At 40.1% G+C, this 16,034-nt stretch overlaps 1 protein-coding gene across 1 annotated transcript; it reads left to right on the forward strand.

Annotated features, from left to right (window-relative positions):
• The first annotated feature begins 5,546 nt into the window (after positions 1 to 5,546).
• On the forward strand, positions 5,547 to 15,774 carry COMMD2 (COMM domain containing 2). Its single transcript, XM_060149133.1, has 5 exons — positions 5,547 to 5,672; positions 5,768 to 5,845; positions 6,513 to 6,595; positions 9,953 to 10,126; positions 14,566 to 15,774. Exons 1-5 carry the CDS (start codon positions 5,606 to 5,608, stop codon positions 14,761 to 14,763), a joined length of 600 nt encoding a protein of 199 aa, XP_060005116.1. The 5' UTR covers positions 5,547 to 5,605; the 3' UTR covers positions 14,764 to 15,774.
• The last annotated feature ends 260 nt before the right edge of the window (positions 15,775 to 16,034 follow it).

Consider the following 16,034-nt stretch of genomic DNA (forward strand, 5'->3'; position numbering starts at 1 on the left):
GCCCTGTATTGGCAGGCGGATTCATAACCACTGCGCCACCAGGAATTCCTGCTATTCTGATTTCTACCTCCATGCATAACATTTCCCAATTAAAGGAATCATATAGTTGTTTACTTTTACGTCTGGGTTATTTTGCTCAACTTAATCTTTTGAGACTCATTTACATTGTTGTATGTATTAGTAGTATATTGTTTTCCTTTTTCTCTATGTAGTAATATCCCTTTTTTCATTCCTGATATTTGTATCTTTTGCCCTTTCTATTTTATTTTTGTCATGAATAGTCAGTCTTGTAATGATTTTGTCAATTTTACTAGCTTTCTACAATGAATCTTTTGTTTATTCTTTATGTTGTATATTTGCTTTCTAATTTGTTAATTTCTTGACAGTTTCTACTTCTCTGATTAAATACTTTATCTGTCATCTAATGTTTTGGACATATTATTCATAGTTATTTTAGAGTACAGGTCTAATAACTCCAATAACTGTACTTCCTCCATACGAGTCTTCCGTAGATCTTTTTTTACTATTGAGTAGTATTCCATTGTGTAGGCACACCATAATTTATTCAAATGTGTGTACCTTTGGGTTGCTTCAGTTTTGTGATATTGTGAATAAAGCTGCTTTAAACATTACTGTAAAGGTCTTTTTCTGGTCATAGGCTTTCCTTTCTTTTGGGCAAGCACCTAGGTGTGGAATTGTTAGGTAATAGAGTAAATGTACATTTAACATTTTAAGAAACTACCTAACAGTTCTCCAAAGTGGTATTACTGTTTTACACTTCCACTAACAATATACAAGTATTCTGGCTGCTTCACAGATCCACCAAAATTTGGTGTTATTAGTACTTTTGATTTTTAGTTATTCTAGTGGGTTTGAAATGACATTTTGTGGTTTTAATTTGCATTTCCTTAATAACTAATAATACTGAATGTTTTTGTGTGCTTATTGGCCATTTGTACATTTTCTTTTGTGAAGTGTCAACTCAAGTTTTTTGTCCGTTTAAAAAATTGTGGTGCTTTCCTGGTGGTACAGCGGCTAAGAATCCGCCTGCCAATGCAGGGGACACCGGTTCGAGCCCTGGTCCAGGAAGATCCCACAGGCCGCGGAGCAACTAAGCCCGTGTGCCACAACTACTGAAGCCCATGCGCCTAGAGCTCGTGCTCTGCAACAAGAGAAGCCACCGCAATGAGAAGCCCGTGCAACAAAACGAAGAGTGGCCCCCGCTCACCCCAACTAGAGAAAGCCGTGCGCAGCAAGGAAGACCCAACGCAGCCAAAAATAAATAAATAAAAATTTAAAATTGTGTTGTTTATCTTTTAATTATTGGTTTATCAGAGATTCCAATATACTCATGATACAAGTTGGTTTATTTTTGGCTGCACTTGGGCTCAGTAGTTGGATTCTAGAGTGCAGGCTTCAGTAGTTGTGGCGCACAGGCTTAGTTGCTCCGCAGCATGTGGGATCTTCCTGGACCAGGGATCAAACCAGTGTCCCCTGTATTGGCAGGCGGATTCTTAACCACTGCACCACTGGGGAAGTCCCGCAAGTTCTTTGTCAGATACATGTATTGCAAATATATTTTCCCAATCTGTGGCTCTCTTTTTCATTTTATTAATGGTGTCTTTTGATAATGAAAGTTTTTAACTCTAATGAAGTACAATTTATCATTTTTTTCTTTTATGGTTCATGCTTTCTGCTTCCTCTCTAAGAAATCTCTGCCTACCCCAAATTCATGAAGATATTCTTGTTTTCTTCTAGAAGTTTCACCATTTTAGCTCTTATGTTAGGTCTATAATCCATCCTTAATTATTTTTGTGTGTGTGATGTGAGGTGAGAGTCAATTCTTTTCCATAAGTTTATCAAATTGTTCTAGTACAAGTTGTTGAAAGTTCTTTCCCCTCATTGAATACCTTGGTACTTTTGTCAAAAATCAATTTACAATATATGTATGGATCTATTTCCAGACTCTCTATTCCATTCCATTGGCCTATTTATTTTTCCTTATACTAAAACCGCACTGTCTTAATTACTATAGCTTTACTGTGGGCCTTGAAATCAGGTAGTATGAATAACTTTGTCCTTTTTCCTACTTTGTTTTGGCTATTCTCAGTCCTTTGAACTTCCAAGTAGATTTTGAAAATAAACCTGTCGGTCTCTATAAAAAAGCCTGTTGGGATTCTGATTGGTTACAACTGACATCTTAATAATAGTGAATATTACAGCCCACGATATATTTCTCTATCCATAGTATATGTCCCCATTTAAGTCTTCCATGATTTCTCTCATCAATGATTTTTAGTTTTTAGTGTAGAGGTCTTACAAATCACTTGTTTTCTTAAATATTGCATATTTTTGATGCTATTTGCTAGGAAGATTTTTAAGATAGATTCTGTTACAATAGTCAGAAGCACCTAAAATCTAAATCTCATTTAAAAAAATAACTTTAGGTTTCTAGTTTGATATTATGGGGTTGGGGCATATAGAAGGTTAATACAAAAGAAAATACAAAGATGATACCAAAGAGATGTTGTAAGGCAGCATGTATATAGGTATTAGTTCATAGTAGAGACAGCAAGAGGGGACAGTGAGTGGAACAGGGCACAGCAAAGGTTCTGGGGTACTGGTAACATTCTATTTCTTTTTTTTTTTTTTTTTTTGCGGTATGCGGGCCTCTCACTGTTGTGGCCTCTCACGTTGTGGAGCACAGGCTCCGGACACGCAGGCTCAGCGGCCATGGCTCTCGGGCCCAGCCGCTCCACGGCATGTGGGATCTTCCCGGACCGGGGCACGAACCCGTGTCCCCTGCATCGGCAGGCGGACTCTCTACCACTGCGCCACCAGGGAAGTCCACATTCTATTTCTTGATCTGGGTTAACAGATGTGTTCAATTTGAGAAAATTCAACAGGAAGTATTTTTTAAGAATCTGTATCCTTTTCTGTATGCATTTTATCATCCAGTTGAAAAAGTTAACTAAAATAATGAAAAAAAAAATTCAGGAGCTAATTCATGCATTTGACGGCAGCCTCAGACTCATGAGAGGGCAATTCATGTGAGTGATGTGTGTCACCATGCTTCCTTCCCCTTGACAGCGTGCTGAATTGAACTGAGATTCCTTGCAAGAGAGGATACTATTTTATGTATCATTGAAAACACAACCAAGGAGGTGCCTGGTGCAAAGATTCTGGGGCAGGAGTTTCTATGAAGAAGAAAGAAATATGGGGAAATATGAGAGGAAAAAAAGGAGGTGGAGGATGATAAGGAGAAAATGTGAGAGGACAATTGATATGAAGCCTTGTTCCTTGCCAGAATCAACTGAAAAATTACAGAGTATTTATCCTTTCTTCACTTTAGCCCTAGTAAGATAGCATGAAGTGACATTAAGATCTCATTTTCTTATAATATTATACAGTTGTAAAGCATTATTATTAGCATAGACAGGATACCATGGGACATTTATTCTAAACCTGAATCTTATTTAAGTCAAAGTTAAGTGTCACCTTCTCTTTGCTCCAGGTCATTTTGTTCCTTCCTCGGGTATTACCACTCATCACACTGTATTCAGATTACTTGACTGTCTCCTTTACTTTACTATCATCTCCTAGAAGGCAAGGACAGTGTTTTATTCATCTCTAAGTTGCCAAGGCATAGCATATGTTTGAGCTTTGAGTCATTGCTCTATAAATATTTGTTATACTAAATGAATGGATTTTAGCATGATCATGCTCATGGAATTCCCAATGACCTGTGTACACAAAATCTGCTCCTGTAAAATATAAATGTTTCAGTTAACAAATCATTTGTTAATGCTAATTTATTGTTTAAGTTGATCATCAAAATCATTTTCTTAATATGAATTTATTAATTCATCTGAGCATCATAGCAGCCCTGCATGACACAGAAGGACAGTCTTCATTAAAATACCCATTTTACAAATGAAGAGGTTATATTTATAACATATAAGAATAACTTGTTGGAGGTCCTACAGGTAGTGAGAGTCAGAGCCAGATCTGGAACCTAGACTTTTGACTTTTCACTCAGGTAATTACTTCTAAACAACTACATAACATTTGGTAACAGAAAGTCACTCTGTACCTCAACGTAGGAAGTTTTAACTCCCAGGCTGGTTCCCCCAGCTATAACTTGACTTTTTGACCACCTTCCTTGACCACCCCATTCTGTTAATCCTTATTTCCTACCTTCACCCCTGCCCTGCCCCCACCTTCACTCCCACTTCAGTCCCTGAGATCACAGGGAAGAAATGCTATTTTATATTGGCATAATATTACACATATTTGTAAATTCATTTCGGCATTCCTTATTCCCTATATATAATGGACATTTTCTCAATAATGTATGTATAAAACCTTCTTCAGAAAATGCCATTTTTGTTAATCTGCAACATAGTCTAAGTAAGAATTGGGCTCTCTCTGCAAATGCTGCTTCAAGACCTAACTAACAAGTTTAAAAACCTGCCTTTCTGTGCCCCAGTATGGGAAACAGTTTCAGTTTCAGTCAGATGCAAGGGATGAGGTAGACACAGAGAGCACAGTTGAAAAACTCTTCCAGTTTTCGCTTCTGCCCAGGAGACATGGAGTATAGAGAGCTTGACGTATAGATATAGATAGCTTTCTATCTATATCGCTAGATATAACAACTGTAGATGTGAAGTCTCTCTCTGTCTCTCTCTCTCTTTTCCCCCATGCTTTCCCGCACCAAGACAGTGAGATTTGAAGACTATCAATTAGCCATTCTGTAGTCTCTTATATTTGCACCACAACAGGTGAGAAGAGTGAGTTGGTAAAGGAACCAAATTCTCACACTGCCCCCAACACATAAAAATAAAGACAAGCGTAGTCGTCGTCTTCCTCGTCCTCATTGTCTTTATCCTAATTTATAATCACTCACAGAACTTGTTACCAACCTTCAGCTTTCAGCCTCCTGTGCAGAATGATGGGTTTTGGAGCAGGTGATCAAGGGCTCTGACCTTCTCCTTCCAGCTCTGTCACTGGCTTATGACACAGTCTTTGGAGCTTGGATTCTTCATCTGTACAAACGATGGCCCGCACCGTACAAATGATGTCATGGCTATTGAGCATATTAAATAAGATAAATCAAGTAAGATAACATATACAACAGCTCTGTACAAACTAATACCTCTATAAAAGTTACTTTCAACTGCTTGACCTGTCTCTCAGTTTCATTGTCTCTAATGGGAACAATAATGGTACCTACCTCATAAGGTTCTTGTGAACTCTAAATAAGTTAACTGTATGAACAGTTCCTGACATAGTGCTTAATAAATGTTAGCTATTGATATTATTAATGTAAGCTCCACGGGGGGGGGGCGTGTCGAATTTTAAACTTCTTTTCATCTTCCTCAGAGCATAGCATTCTACAGCCGGCAGGCTACAACTGACTGGCGAACGGAAGAATCTTCTCATCCCAGTCTGCGCCGCGGAAGGCATTTGAGTGTAGGACGGCGGTAAGGCGGACCCGAAAGCTCGAGACGCTGAGACGCCGGAGTCTTTTTACGCTTGGACTCAGGGCCCGGAAGTGGCGAGGACGGGGTTAGCGCTGCGGGGTGAAATCGGCTAGCCAGAGAAGATGCTGCTGGACCTGTCGGAGGAGCACAAGGAGCACCTGGCCTTCCTGCCGCAAGTGGACAGCGCGGGTCAGGGGGCCCGGCGGCGGAGGGTGGTGCTCTGCGGTCTGGGAGGGGATCGGTGGGAGCGCCCGGTGCTAAGGGTCTCCTGGCTTCCGTTGCAGTGGTCGCTGAGTTTGGGCGAATTGCGGTGGAGTTCCTGAGGCGCGGCTCTAACCCCAAGATCTACGAAGGCGCTGCGAGTAAGCAAGGGGGAGGCACAGCGCTGAAAACTGCGCGGAGAAGTGCGTTCTCTGTCCCCCTGGAGGGGAAGGGGTTATTGGGACTCTAAAGGTCTTATTCCCATTGTGGCAGAATAAAAGCAGAAGGGCTCTTCAGTCCGGGTGCAAATCCTGCCCGTCCCCTAAGTATTGTGAGTTTTTAAAAGCCTGTATTAAGCCGATTTCCTGACGTGTTAATGGACATAATACCATCTGCTAGAATACTGTGATGCTTACCTGCATCCAAGTGTGTGGAATAGCTGGGTGAACCATAAATATACAAGTGTTTGGTTATTATTAGTTGTTCAGACATCTACTTTTGCTGAAGGATTTTTACCCCGATGGAGGAGGGACGGTTTCTATTATTGTCCCTTCTGCCAGGCTTGAAGTAGCAGCGCACTCAAGAGAAGGACTGTGCGCCTGGTATTGTCTCCACGGGTCTGTTTTTGTAAAGGTTACATGGTGGGAAATACTGAAGGCATTTGGCTGGGAGTGGAGAATGAACCGGAGGCTATTACCAAGTAATTATTTTTTTGTAATAATTGCAGTGTTTGGAAACATGGAATAATAGATAACATTTACCCTTTAGAGTTTGAATAAAAGAATAAATACCACATAATTTATTTGCTCATTTTTCCTCTTTTTTCAGGAAAACTCAGCGTGAGTAGTGACACTGTCCAACATGGTGTGGAAGGATTAATACACCTCCTCACTGAAAGTTCAAAGCTCATGGTAAGGGCTTTTGTGGACTGTTTTGTATTAGCAGGACCTTAAGGAGGTTCAGTATACTCTACATCAGTCCTGGCAGGATCTGCTCATTTCAGTAATGTTGTTACTGGTTTATAATGGATTTAGTGAAGCCATGCCTAAGCAATCTGACTATAATGTGATCTGCTGGCATGAACACCTCTTGTCAGTATAAATTAGAATTGCCTCTAATTCTGCATGTTATTAAACCATATACTATAGTATGTATCCCAAGAGGAGGGAGAATGAAATGATTTAATTTTTTGCATATTAGCAGTATATAGCTTATTGGAGAATTGAGAACATTTTTTCCATTTTTTTTTAAGTGTTAGTTTCCCCTTCCTTAATACTAGCTGAGGGATCTTGTACCAGTATTTGTTTCTTCATGCTCATAATAGAGAAAAATATTTGAAAAATTACAAGTGGCTGCATGGGGCTTAATTTACATATTATCCATTCTACTGTCTCAGATTTACCTTTCTGTAAGAATTACGCGTGACCCTTGTTAACCAGATTCCCGGTTCCTACCTCAAACCTATTGAATCAGGCTTTCCAGAGGAGCAGCTTGAGAATTAATCTTTTCCCAAGGTGCTTCAAGTGATTCTTAAGATCAGGCGAATTTGGGAAACTACACTAGGGGCTCAACATTTTGATAGTGAATCCTAATGCTGGAAGTGATAAAAGATGCAGTGTGGCTTACTTGAGTTGTTTTCACCCTAACAGTTAGATTATTTGAGTGGTTATGAGCAACTACATAAAAAATTTATTTCATAGATCCCTTTTGTCAGACTTCCTAAAATATTACACTTGAGGTGGTCCACAGCAAATGCCCTGTCCCATAAATCCATGTTCTATTAATTGATATGGGGAACTCATTTTTGCTGCCCTAAGCAGTCCTTTCTGGCCCTATCCAGAGCTTTCCTGGCTGCTCTCCTCCTGAGAATAGATCTCTAGCTTCTTGCTCTTCTGTGTAGTCAAACTGAATCTTCTGACAGACCACCTGGTGTGATTGGTCAGCTAACCCAACCTGCCCAGCCCCAAGGACTATAATCTCCTCCACAAAGGCAATGAGCCTGTTTGTTTTGTTCAGCTCTGTCTTCGTAGCACAAGACCTATCCCACAGTAGGATCTCAGAAAATATTTGTTGAAGGGATAAAATACACAAGCCTATGCTATTATAAACAGAAACAAGTCTAATGACATTAACAAACCTGAAAAAGAAAGGGTGGCATGCAGAAATTGGAAAAGAGCAAGGAAAGTAGAGTTAAAGTGGCTGAGGTGGGGCTTCCCTGGTGGCGCAGTGGTTGAGAGTCCGCCTGCCAATGCAGGGGACACGGGTTCGTGCCCCGGTCCGGGAAGATCCCACATGCCGCGGAGCGGCTGGGCCCGTGAGCCATGGCCGCTGAGCCTGCACGTCCAGAGCCTGTGCTCCACAACGGGAGAGGCCACAACAGTGAGAGGCCCGCGTACCACAAAAAAAAAAAAAAAAAAAAAAAAGTGGCTGAGGTGAATACAACAAAAGGAAGAGGAGCAAAGAGAAAGACTGTGCTTTCTCTACCTTTTCTCTACCTTTCTATCCCCTCCTCACTTCAATCATCCAATAAGGGAGTAAAAGCAAGGCTGCTGTTGGCAACTTCCTTTTATCCTATTGAGGGTCAGTGCCAGTATTAGGATTGGTCCGCAGTAATGCTGAACCATTGGACAGCAAAACTGTGACTCCAGGCCCTTCTCTCCCAGCTCCCTTTCCTGGTCAAATATATGATTTCTTTGTGTCCAGTCAGCATCTGAGTATCCCACTAGGACTTACCCAAACCAGGAGCCCTCATTCTCTCACTAAGCCTTTTTTTTAAAAAAAGTCTTTTGACACCATTCACCTATTTCTCCCATCCCACCTCCTACTCCCTGCCTCTGGCAACCACCAATCTGTTCTCTGTATCTATGACCTTGGTGGGTTTTTTGGTTTTGTTTTTTAAGATTTGATATGTAAGAGAGATCATACAGTATTCCTTTCTCTGACTTAATTCACTTAGCATAATGCCCTTGAGTTCCATCCATGTTGTTGCAAATGGCAAGATTTTATTCTTCCATTTTTTCTTATGGTGGATAATATTCCATTGTGTATATATGCTACAATTTCTTTATCCATTCTTCCATTGATGGACAATGAGTTTGTTTCCTTATCTTGGCTATTGTAAATAGTGATGCAGTGAACATGGTGGCACATGTATCTGTTCAAGTTAGTGTTTTTGTTTTCTTGGGTAAATACCCAGAAGTAGAATTGCTGGATCATGTGGCAGTTCGATTTTTAATTTTTTGAGGACCCTCCATACTGTTCTCCATGGTGGCTGCACCAATTTACATTCCCACCAGCAGTGCACGAGGGTTCCCTTTTCTCCCTTTTCTCCGCATCCTCGCCAACACTTAACCTCTTGTCTTTCTGATAAGAGCCATTCCAACAGGTGTGAGGTGACATCTCATTGTGATTTTGATTTGCATTTCCCTGATGATTAATGATGTTGAGCATCTTTTCATGTACCTGTTGGCCATCTGTATGTGTTCTTTGGAAAATGTGTATTCAGATCTTCTGCCCATTTTTTAATCGAATTGTTTGGTTTTTTGGTTGTTGAATTATATGAGTTCTTTATATTTTTTGGATATGAACCCTTTATCAGATATATGATTTGCAAATATTTTCTCTCATTCAGTAGGTTGCCTTTTTATTTTGTTGATGCTTTCCTTTGCCCTGCAGAAGCTTTTTATTTTTTTAATTTTTTATTATAAATTTATTTATTTATTTTTGGCTGCGTTGGGCCTTCATTGCTGCGCACGGGCTTTCTCTAGTTGTGGTGAGTGGGGGCTACTCTTCATTGCGGTGTGCGGGCTTCTCATTGCGGTGGCTTCTCTTGTTGCGGAGCACGGGCTCTAGGCACGCAGAATTCAGTAGTTGTGGCTTGTGGGCTCTAGAGGGCAGGCCCAGTAGTTGTGGCACACGGGCTTGGTTGCTCTGCAGCATGTGGGGTCTTCCCGGACCAGGGATCGAACCTGTGTCCCCTGCATTGGCAGACAGATTCTTATTCACTGCGCCACCAGGGAAGCCCCCAGAAGCTTTTTAATTTGAAATAGTCCCACTAGTTTATTTTTGTTTCTGTTGCTTATTTTTATATATCAGAAACTCGGAATTTGGAATAGTGGGCAAGGGTTGCCTTTTACTAAGGAGTGTTATTTCTTTTACTAGACAGAAAGAATTAAGGGATTTCATATTCTTTTGCATATATCCAGTATTTCAGCATTTCCTAGACAAAAATAAATTTTGATGTTCTGTTAAACTCGATTCACTTTTAGATTTCTGAACTGGATTTCCAAGACTCGGTTTTTGTTCTTGGATTCTCTGAGGAATTGAACAAATTGTTGCTGCAGCTTTATCTGGACAACAGAAAAGAGGTCAGAACTATCTTGAGTGAACTGGCACCAGACCTTCCCAGTTACCACAGCCTTGAATGGCGACTAGATGTACAGGTATGACTATTTTTTTTTAAACCTGACATAGAATATAAGATTTATTTTAGGTTTATGTCCTGAGGCTTCTTGTGTTCTTTACCATCTTAACCAAACTCTGGTTTGAAACTTTAGTTTTTTAATGTTCATTTTTAGACCATTTCCCAAATAGTTCATTTTCTTATATTTTTAATGTGTTCACATTGGTTTAATTTGTGAAGTTTATAAGAAATAGGTTATTTGCAAAAGCAGATGGCTATCCATATTTTTAAAGTGGTGCTTAGCTTTTTAAGAACTTTCTGTCTAAATAAAACACATATGTAAAAAAGTACACAGGTCAATATACAGCCCAATGGATTATGTGGTGAAAACACTCATGAAACCAACACTTACCCATGACCAGCACCTCAGAAGCATCCTCCTTGCCTCCTACCAATTACTTCCTCTACCCTTCTTTTCAAAGGTAACTAGCGTCCGGACTTCTGATGCACAGATTACTTTTTCCTGCTCTTTAACTTTCTATACATGGAATGATTCAATAAATATTCTTCTGTGTCTGCCGCCTTTTTGTGAGATTGAGTTGTTTTTAAAGCCACATAAATAACCAAAAGGGATATTTCAGACTATCACGTGAAGCCCTTTCTCAAGCAGTGACAGATAAGTTAGTTAATAGATGTTTGCTGAATGCCATCCACTCACTAATCAGCTGTAATCAGAGCTGTTCTGAATGCTTTGGGACACAAAAGAAGTGTAAGACACTTTCTCAGCTGGAAAAGATGTTATCTGGTTAGGGATATTAGTGTCCTCAAAATAACTAGTAATTAAAGATAGTTGTGAAATAAGGTTCTGGAGAGGAAAAAAAGAACAGAATTGTATAAATGAAGGTATAGCTGAGTATTTCAAAAAAGCTATATAGCTCAGGTAGTTCAGTGTACACTGGCATGATCCAGAAAAGCTTCAAGAAAAGGAGGTGAAATTTCAGAAAAATGAACGGGTAGAGAAAACCAGGGTAATATTCTTGACAGAGGAGACAGCGTAAGTTGTAAAGGCCCACATGGATATGGGAATGAACAAATGAATATGTGGGATAGCTCCCTAGTTCCCAAACTTGGTTGCACACTGGAATAACCCAGGGAACTTTAAAAATTCTGATGTCTGTGTTCTACCCTAGAGGTTCTGATTTATTGGTGTGGAGTTTGGCCTGGGTATCAGGATTTTTTAAAGCTCCCCTGTCACCCAGGTAATTCTAATGTGCAATAAAGTTTGTAAACTGCTGTAATATTGGATTCTTCCTCATTTGAATGGCCCAGATAGGTTATAGAAATTCAGTTAGAGTTTAGCAGTTATATCCCAGTGTGTTGAGTGCTTGAATATATATTAACACAGGAGAAAGTATAAATAGATTATAGGCTCCTTGACGGTAAGTGCTGTGTCTTGTTCACTACTGTGTCTCCGACACAATGCCTGACACATAATAGGCATTCAGTACTGAATATAAGTAAGGAGAGGTGGTCAGCAGCTTCTTAACCGTGTTATTTATTAAATATTTCTTGTACACCTATCATGTGCCAAGTGGTGTGGCTACAGCAAAGAACTTGACACAGTTTATGCTCTTGGGGACCTTAGAAGCAGCAGCTCCTGTGGGGCTCACGGGGAGGAAGAGATCACTGTGGTTATGCCTTTATGTTTACATCCTCTCATAATAACCAGGTGGAGGAGATTTGGGGATGGTCGTGTTCATAAACTTCAGCACTAGTTTATCTTGTATCCCTCTCTTATGTGGAGATAGCTTCTGACTTTTGGGTTCCAGTAGCCCTTAGAGGTTCTTTTTTCGGCTCTCTTGATTTGCTTTGAGTTTTTCCATTATTAAGACATTTTTAGAAGTTAGAAACTTAGGCAATTGAAATTTCTAAAATTAGACTCAAGAGAGTTCATTTGCCCGGTAAAATGAGTTTGAATTGCTGTGTTACTGCAAGGACTAATACAGTTTAATGTTGAGGGTATATTGAATGAATATTGCCATGTGGTGAGGTGTATTTAAGGGCTGAAAAAGCTACTCAGAGAACTAATGGATTTACTGAGCTCAAGGAAGGAAGGAAAAGAAGTCTTGTCAGATGAAGACCAGATAAATGGCTAGGAAACTAGTAACAGGATATAGAACCTTTCATTTTTGAGTAGCTGACTCATCTCATGGAGACTGGTAGCAAATGGATAGTTACCAGCTAATTATTGTGCAGTTGCTGATGGGAAATAAATGAATCATCATAGGTTAGTTTCTAATAGAAGCATTTCCCATACTTCGTAAGTTGCCAGCACTTGTTAAATAGCATCAGTACATTGAATGCATCTGAGACCGGTGCAGGAGCATGTTACCTTTAGGGCTGATCCTTTTAAAGTTGCTGCTGTTATTTTTACAGGGAGAAGGACAGAATTTCATCCCCATTAAAAAAATAAGTCCATATCAAGAACTTTGTGGAAAGAAAAACTTTGTGGGCTACTGTTCTTTATCCTGTAGTACTGTCATTCAGTACCTTTGAATCACCTCCCCAAATTACAACCCCCTCCGAGCCCCCTAAGGGTAACTATTATCCTGAATTCCTGAATTTTCTGTTAATCTTTTCTTTATAGTTTTTTTAATATATATATTTTCACTAGACTGTATAGTTTTTAGATTTTCATGTATTCTTCTGCAACTAGCTTTTTTTTTTTTTGGTCTTTTTTTATTGTTGGCTGTGTTGGGGTCTTCGTTGCTGCACATGGTTGCGGCATGCGCAACTCTAGTTGCGGCGAGTGGGGTCTACTCTTCCTTGCGGTGCTCAGGTGGCTTCTCTTGTTGTGGAGCATGGGCTCCAGGCACGCAGGCTTCAGTAGCTGCGGCATGCGGGCTCAACAGATGTGGCTCATGGGCTTAGTTTCTCCGCGGCATGTGGGATCTTCCCGGACCAGGGCTTGAATCCGTGTCCCCTGCATTGGCAGGTGGATTCTTAACCACTGTGCCACCAGGGAAGCCCTGCAACTTGCTTTTTTGATTGAACGTTTTCTTTTTAGATTTATTCATGACAATTCATGTTGCTGTAGTTCACTTCTTTTTGCTGTCATTTAGTAAGCATTTCACTGTATGAATATTCTCAATTTATCCATTCTGTTGTTAAAGAATATTTGAGATTTGTCTAGTTTTGGACTCTTGGAAGCAAATACTATTATGAATATGTGTATATGTGTAAGAGTTTAAGGTAAATACCTAGGAGTGGAACTGCTGGTCATGTATACGTTTTCCAAAGTGATTCTGTCATCACTCTCACCAGCAGTGGATGAGAGTTTTCATTACCATCACCTTACAGTGCTCTGTATGGACAGGTTTCTAATTCTTGCAAGTCAGATAAACAGTATCTTACGATTTTATTGGCCATTTTACTGATTTGTAATAAAGTTGAACATATTTCCTATGTTTATTTGTGTTACTTCTGCAGAGTGCTTAGATAGGTCTCTGTACAATTTTTTCTTGGTTTTGTGGGGTTTGTATTAAATCAGAGCAGTTCTTCGTACATTCTTTTTTTTTTTGCGGTACGCGGGCCTCTCACTGTTGTGGCCTCTCCCGTTGCGGAGCACAGGCTCCGGACGCGCAGGCCCAGTGGCCATGGCCCACGGGCCCAGCCGCTCCGCAGCATGTCGGATCCTCCCGGACCGGGGCACAAACCCATGTCCCCTGCATTGGCAGGCGGACTTTCAACCACTGCGCCACCAGGAAAGCCCCTTCATACATTCTTGATACTAAGTTTTTTTTTTGTTTTTTGTGTTTTTTTGGTTGTATGTGTTACAAAATATCTTTTCTCAGTTTGTGGCTTGTTTTTCCACCATTTTTAGGTATCCTTCGAAGAAATTTTAATGATTGTTCAATGTATCAGTTTTTTTCTTTATGGTTTTTTTTTTTATATCATGTTTAAGAAACCCTTCCATGCTGACTATACATCCTGATTGACTATACATTCTGGTTTCTTTTTTTTTCCCCAAAGGTTTTTAATATAAACTTATTTTATTTATTTATCTTTGGCTGCCTTGGGTCTTTGTTGCTGCGCACGGGCTTTCTCTAGTTGTGGTGAGCGGGGGCTACTCTTCATTGCGGTGCACGGGCTTCTCAATGTGGTGGCTTCTCTTGTTGCAGAGCATGGGCTCTAGGCGCACAGGCTTCAGTAGTTGTGGTGCACGGGCTTAGTTGCTCCGCGGCATGTGGGATCTTCCTGGACCAGGGCTCGAACCCGTGTTCCCTATATCAGCAGGCGGATTCTTAACCACTGCGCCACCAGGGAAGTCCCTCTTTCCAAAGGTTTTAAAGTTTACTCTTCTTTTTGAAGTCTGTGATTCATCTGAAATTAGATTTTTATGTATGGTATAATGTAATTATTATATGTTTAGCATGATTATTAAATAGTCCTTATGCTCTTATTCCATTTAAAATCAAGCTTGCAAGCAGAAGCCTCAGGCAACAGATGAAACCATCAGTGACTATAAAGCTGCACCTTAATCAGAACGGAGATCACAACACCCAAGTTCTGCAGACAGACCCAGCCACCCTGCTTCATTTGGTTCAGCAATTGGAACAAGCCTTGGAAGAAATGAAAACAAACCACTGTAGGAGAGTTGTGCGCAATATCAAGTAGTCCCAACTTGCTTCCTTCCCTTAGAATCACTTGTGAATTGATGATATGCAGCAGTTACTTCTCAAAATAAATTTTTTAATTGATAGTGATAAATACATAGAGATTTCATAACATTTCTTTTCCTGTGTGAAGATACTGAGGTCATGATCAAAGGCTAAGTAAATTTCCTTTCCTGGTGCTAAATGTGGTCAGCTTCTTGACAATTAAGATGTATTTTGGGGCTTCCCTGGTGGCGCAGTGGTTGGGAGTCCGCCTGCCGATGCAGGGGACATGGGTTCATGCCCCGGTCCGGGAAGATCCCACATGCCGCAGAGCGGCTAGGTCCATGAGCCATGGCCGCTGAGCCTGCACGTCCGGAGCCTGTGCTCCACAATGGGAGAGGCCACGGCCACGACAGTGAGAGACCCGCGTACCGCAAAAAAAAAAAGATGTATTTTGTATTTTAAATGTGTAAATAGGATTGAATCAACTGGAAGTGAATCTATACTGTTCAAATCCTCTGTATATATAAATGACTGTACTTTTTTTGATACTTTTCTGACTACTTAACTTTATTATTTTCCTCCTTATTGGCCTAAATTTGACAGTAAAGTTCACAATGTAATGCTATTACTATTCAGAATATTCCTAGACAGTTTAATGTTTGTGACCTTTAAAAGCACCCCATGATGTTAACAGCCACAGAATAGTTGGAAGTGAATATAAATTTTTTTAATGCTATATTTAGGCAGTTCTTGCATTTTTCTTTGCCTGTGAATATAGTAAGTATTTACCATGTTGCTTAAGTTTAAGTTGCCATGGATAATAAGCTTAAATAGTACTCAACTTTGTGTGAATATATTGCATTTTATTAAGGACTACTTTTTTTCCCTATTATCCAGAGCATCTAAGAGATACACTGTCATTTATAAACAATGGATGCAGACATAATGTAATCAATTCTGAATTATCTGGATGTAAATTATAGTCACTTTTTATAATTCTGTTCGAATAAAGTATAAAGAGGGCAAAGAGAGGCCATGTTTACTACATTCCAAGCAAATATCCCTTCTTTCTTACAAACTTGATTTTTGTTTTGTTTTGCTTTTTAGTGGGTAACTGTAAGCTGTGAGCCTGAAAAATTCAGATGCTGATGTGTCAGGTCAGCCTCATAGAGTACAGGGACACAGGGAAACTTAAGGAGACACAAGGAGGCTTAAGGAGTAACAGACTTAAGGAGAAAGTCGTATGGAAGGATAGAAACTGGGGTTCAGTCTTAAATATCTAGCCAA

This window comes from Lagenorhynchus albirostris, chromosome 5 (genome assembly GCF_949774975.1).
Source record: "Lagenorhynchus albirostris chromosome 5, mLagAlb1.1, whole genome shotgun sequence".
Classification (NCBI taxonomy): domain Eukaryota; kingdom Metazoa; phylum Chordata; class Mammalia; order Artiodactyla; family Delphinidae; genus Lagenorhynchus; species Lagenorhynchus albirostris.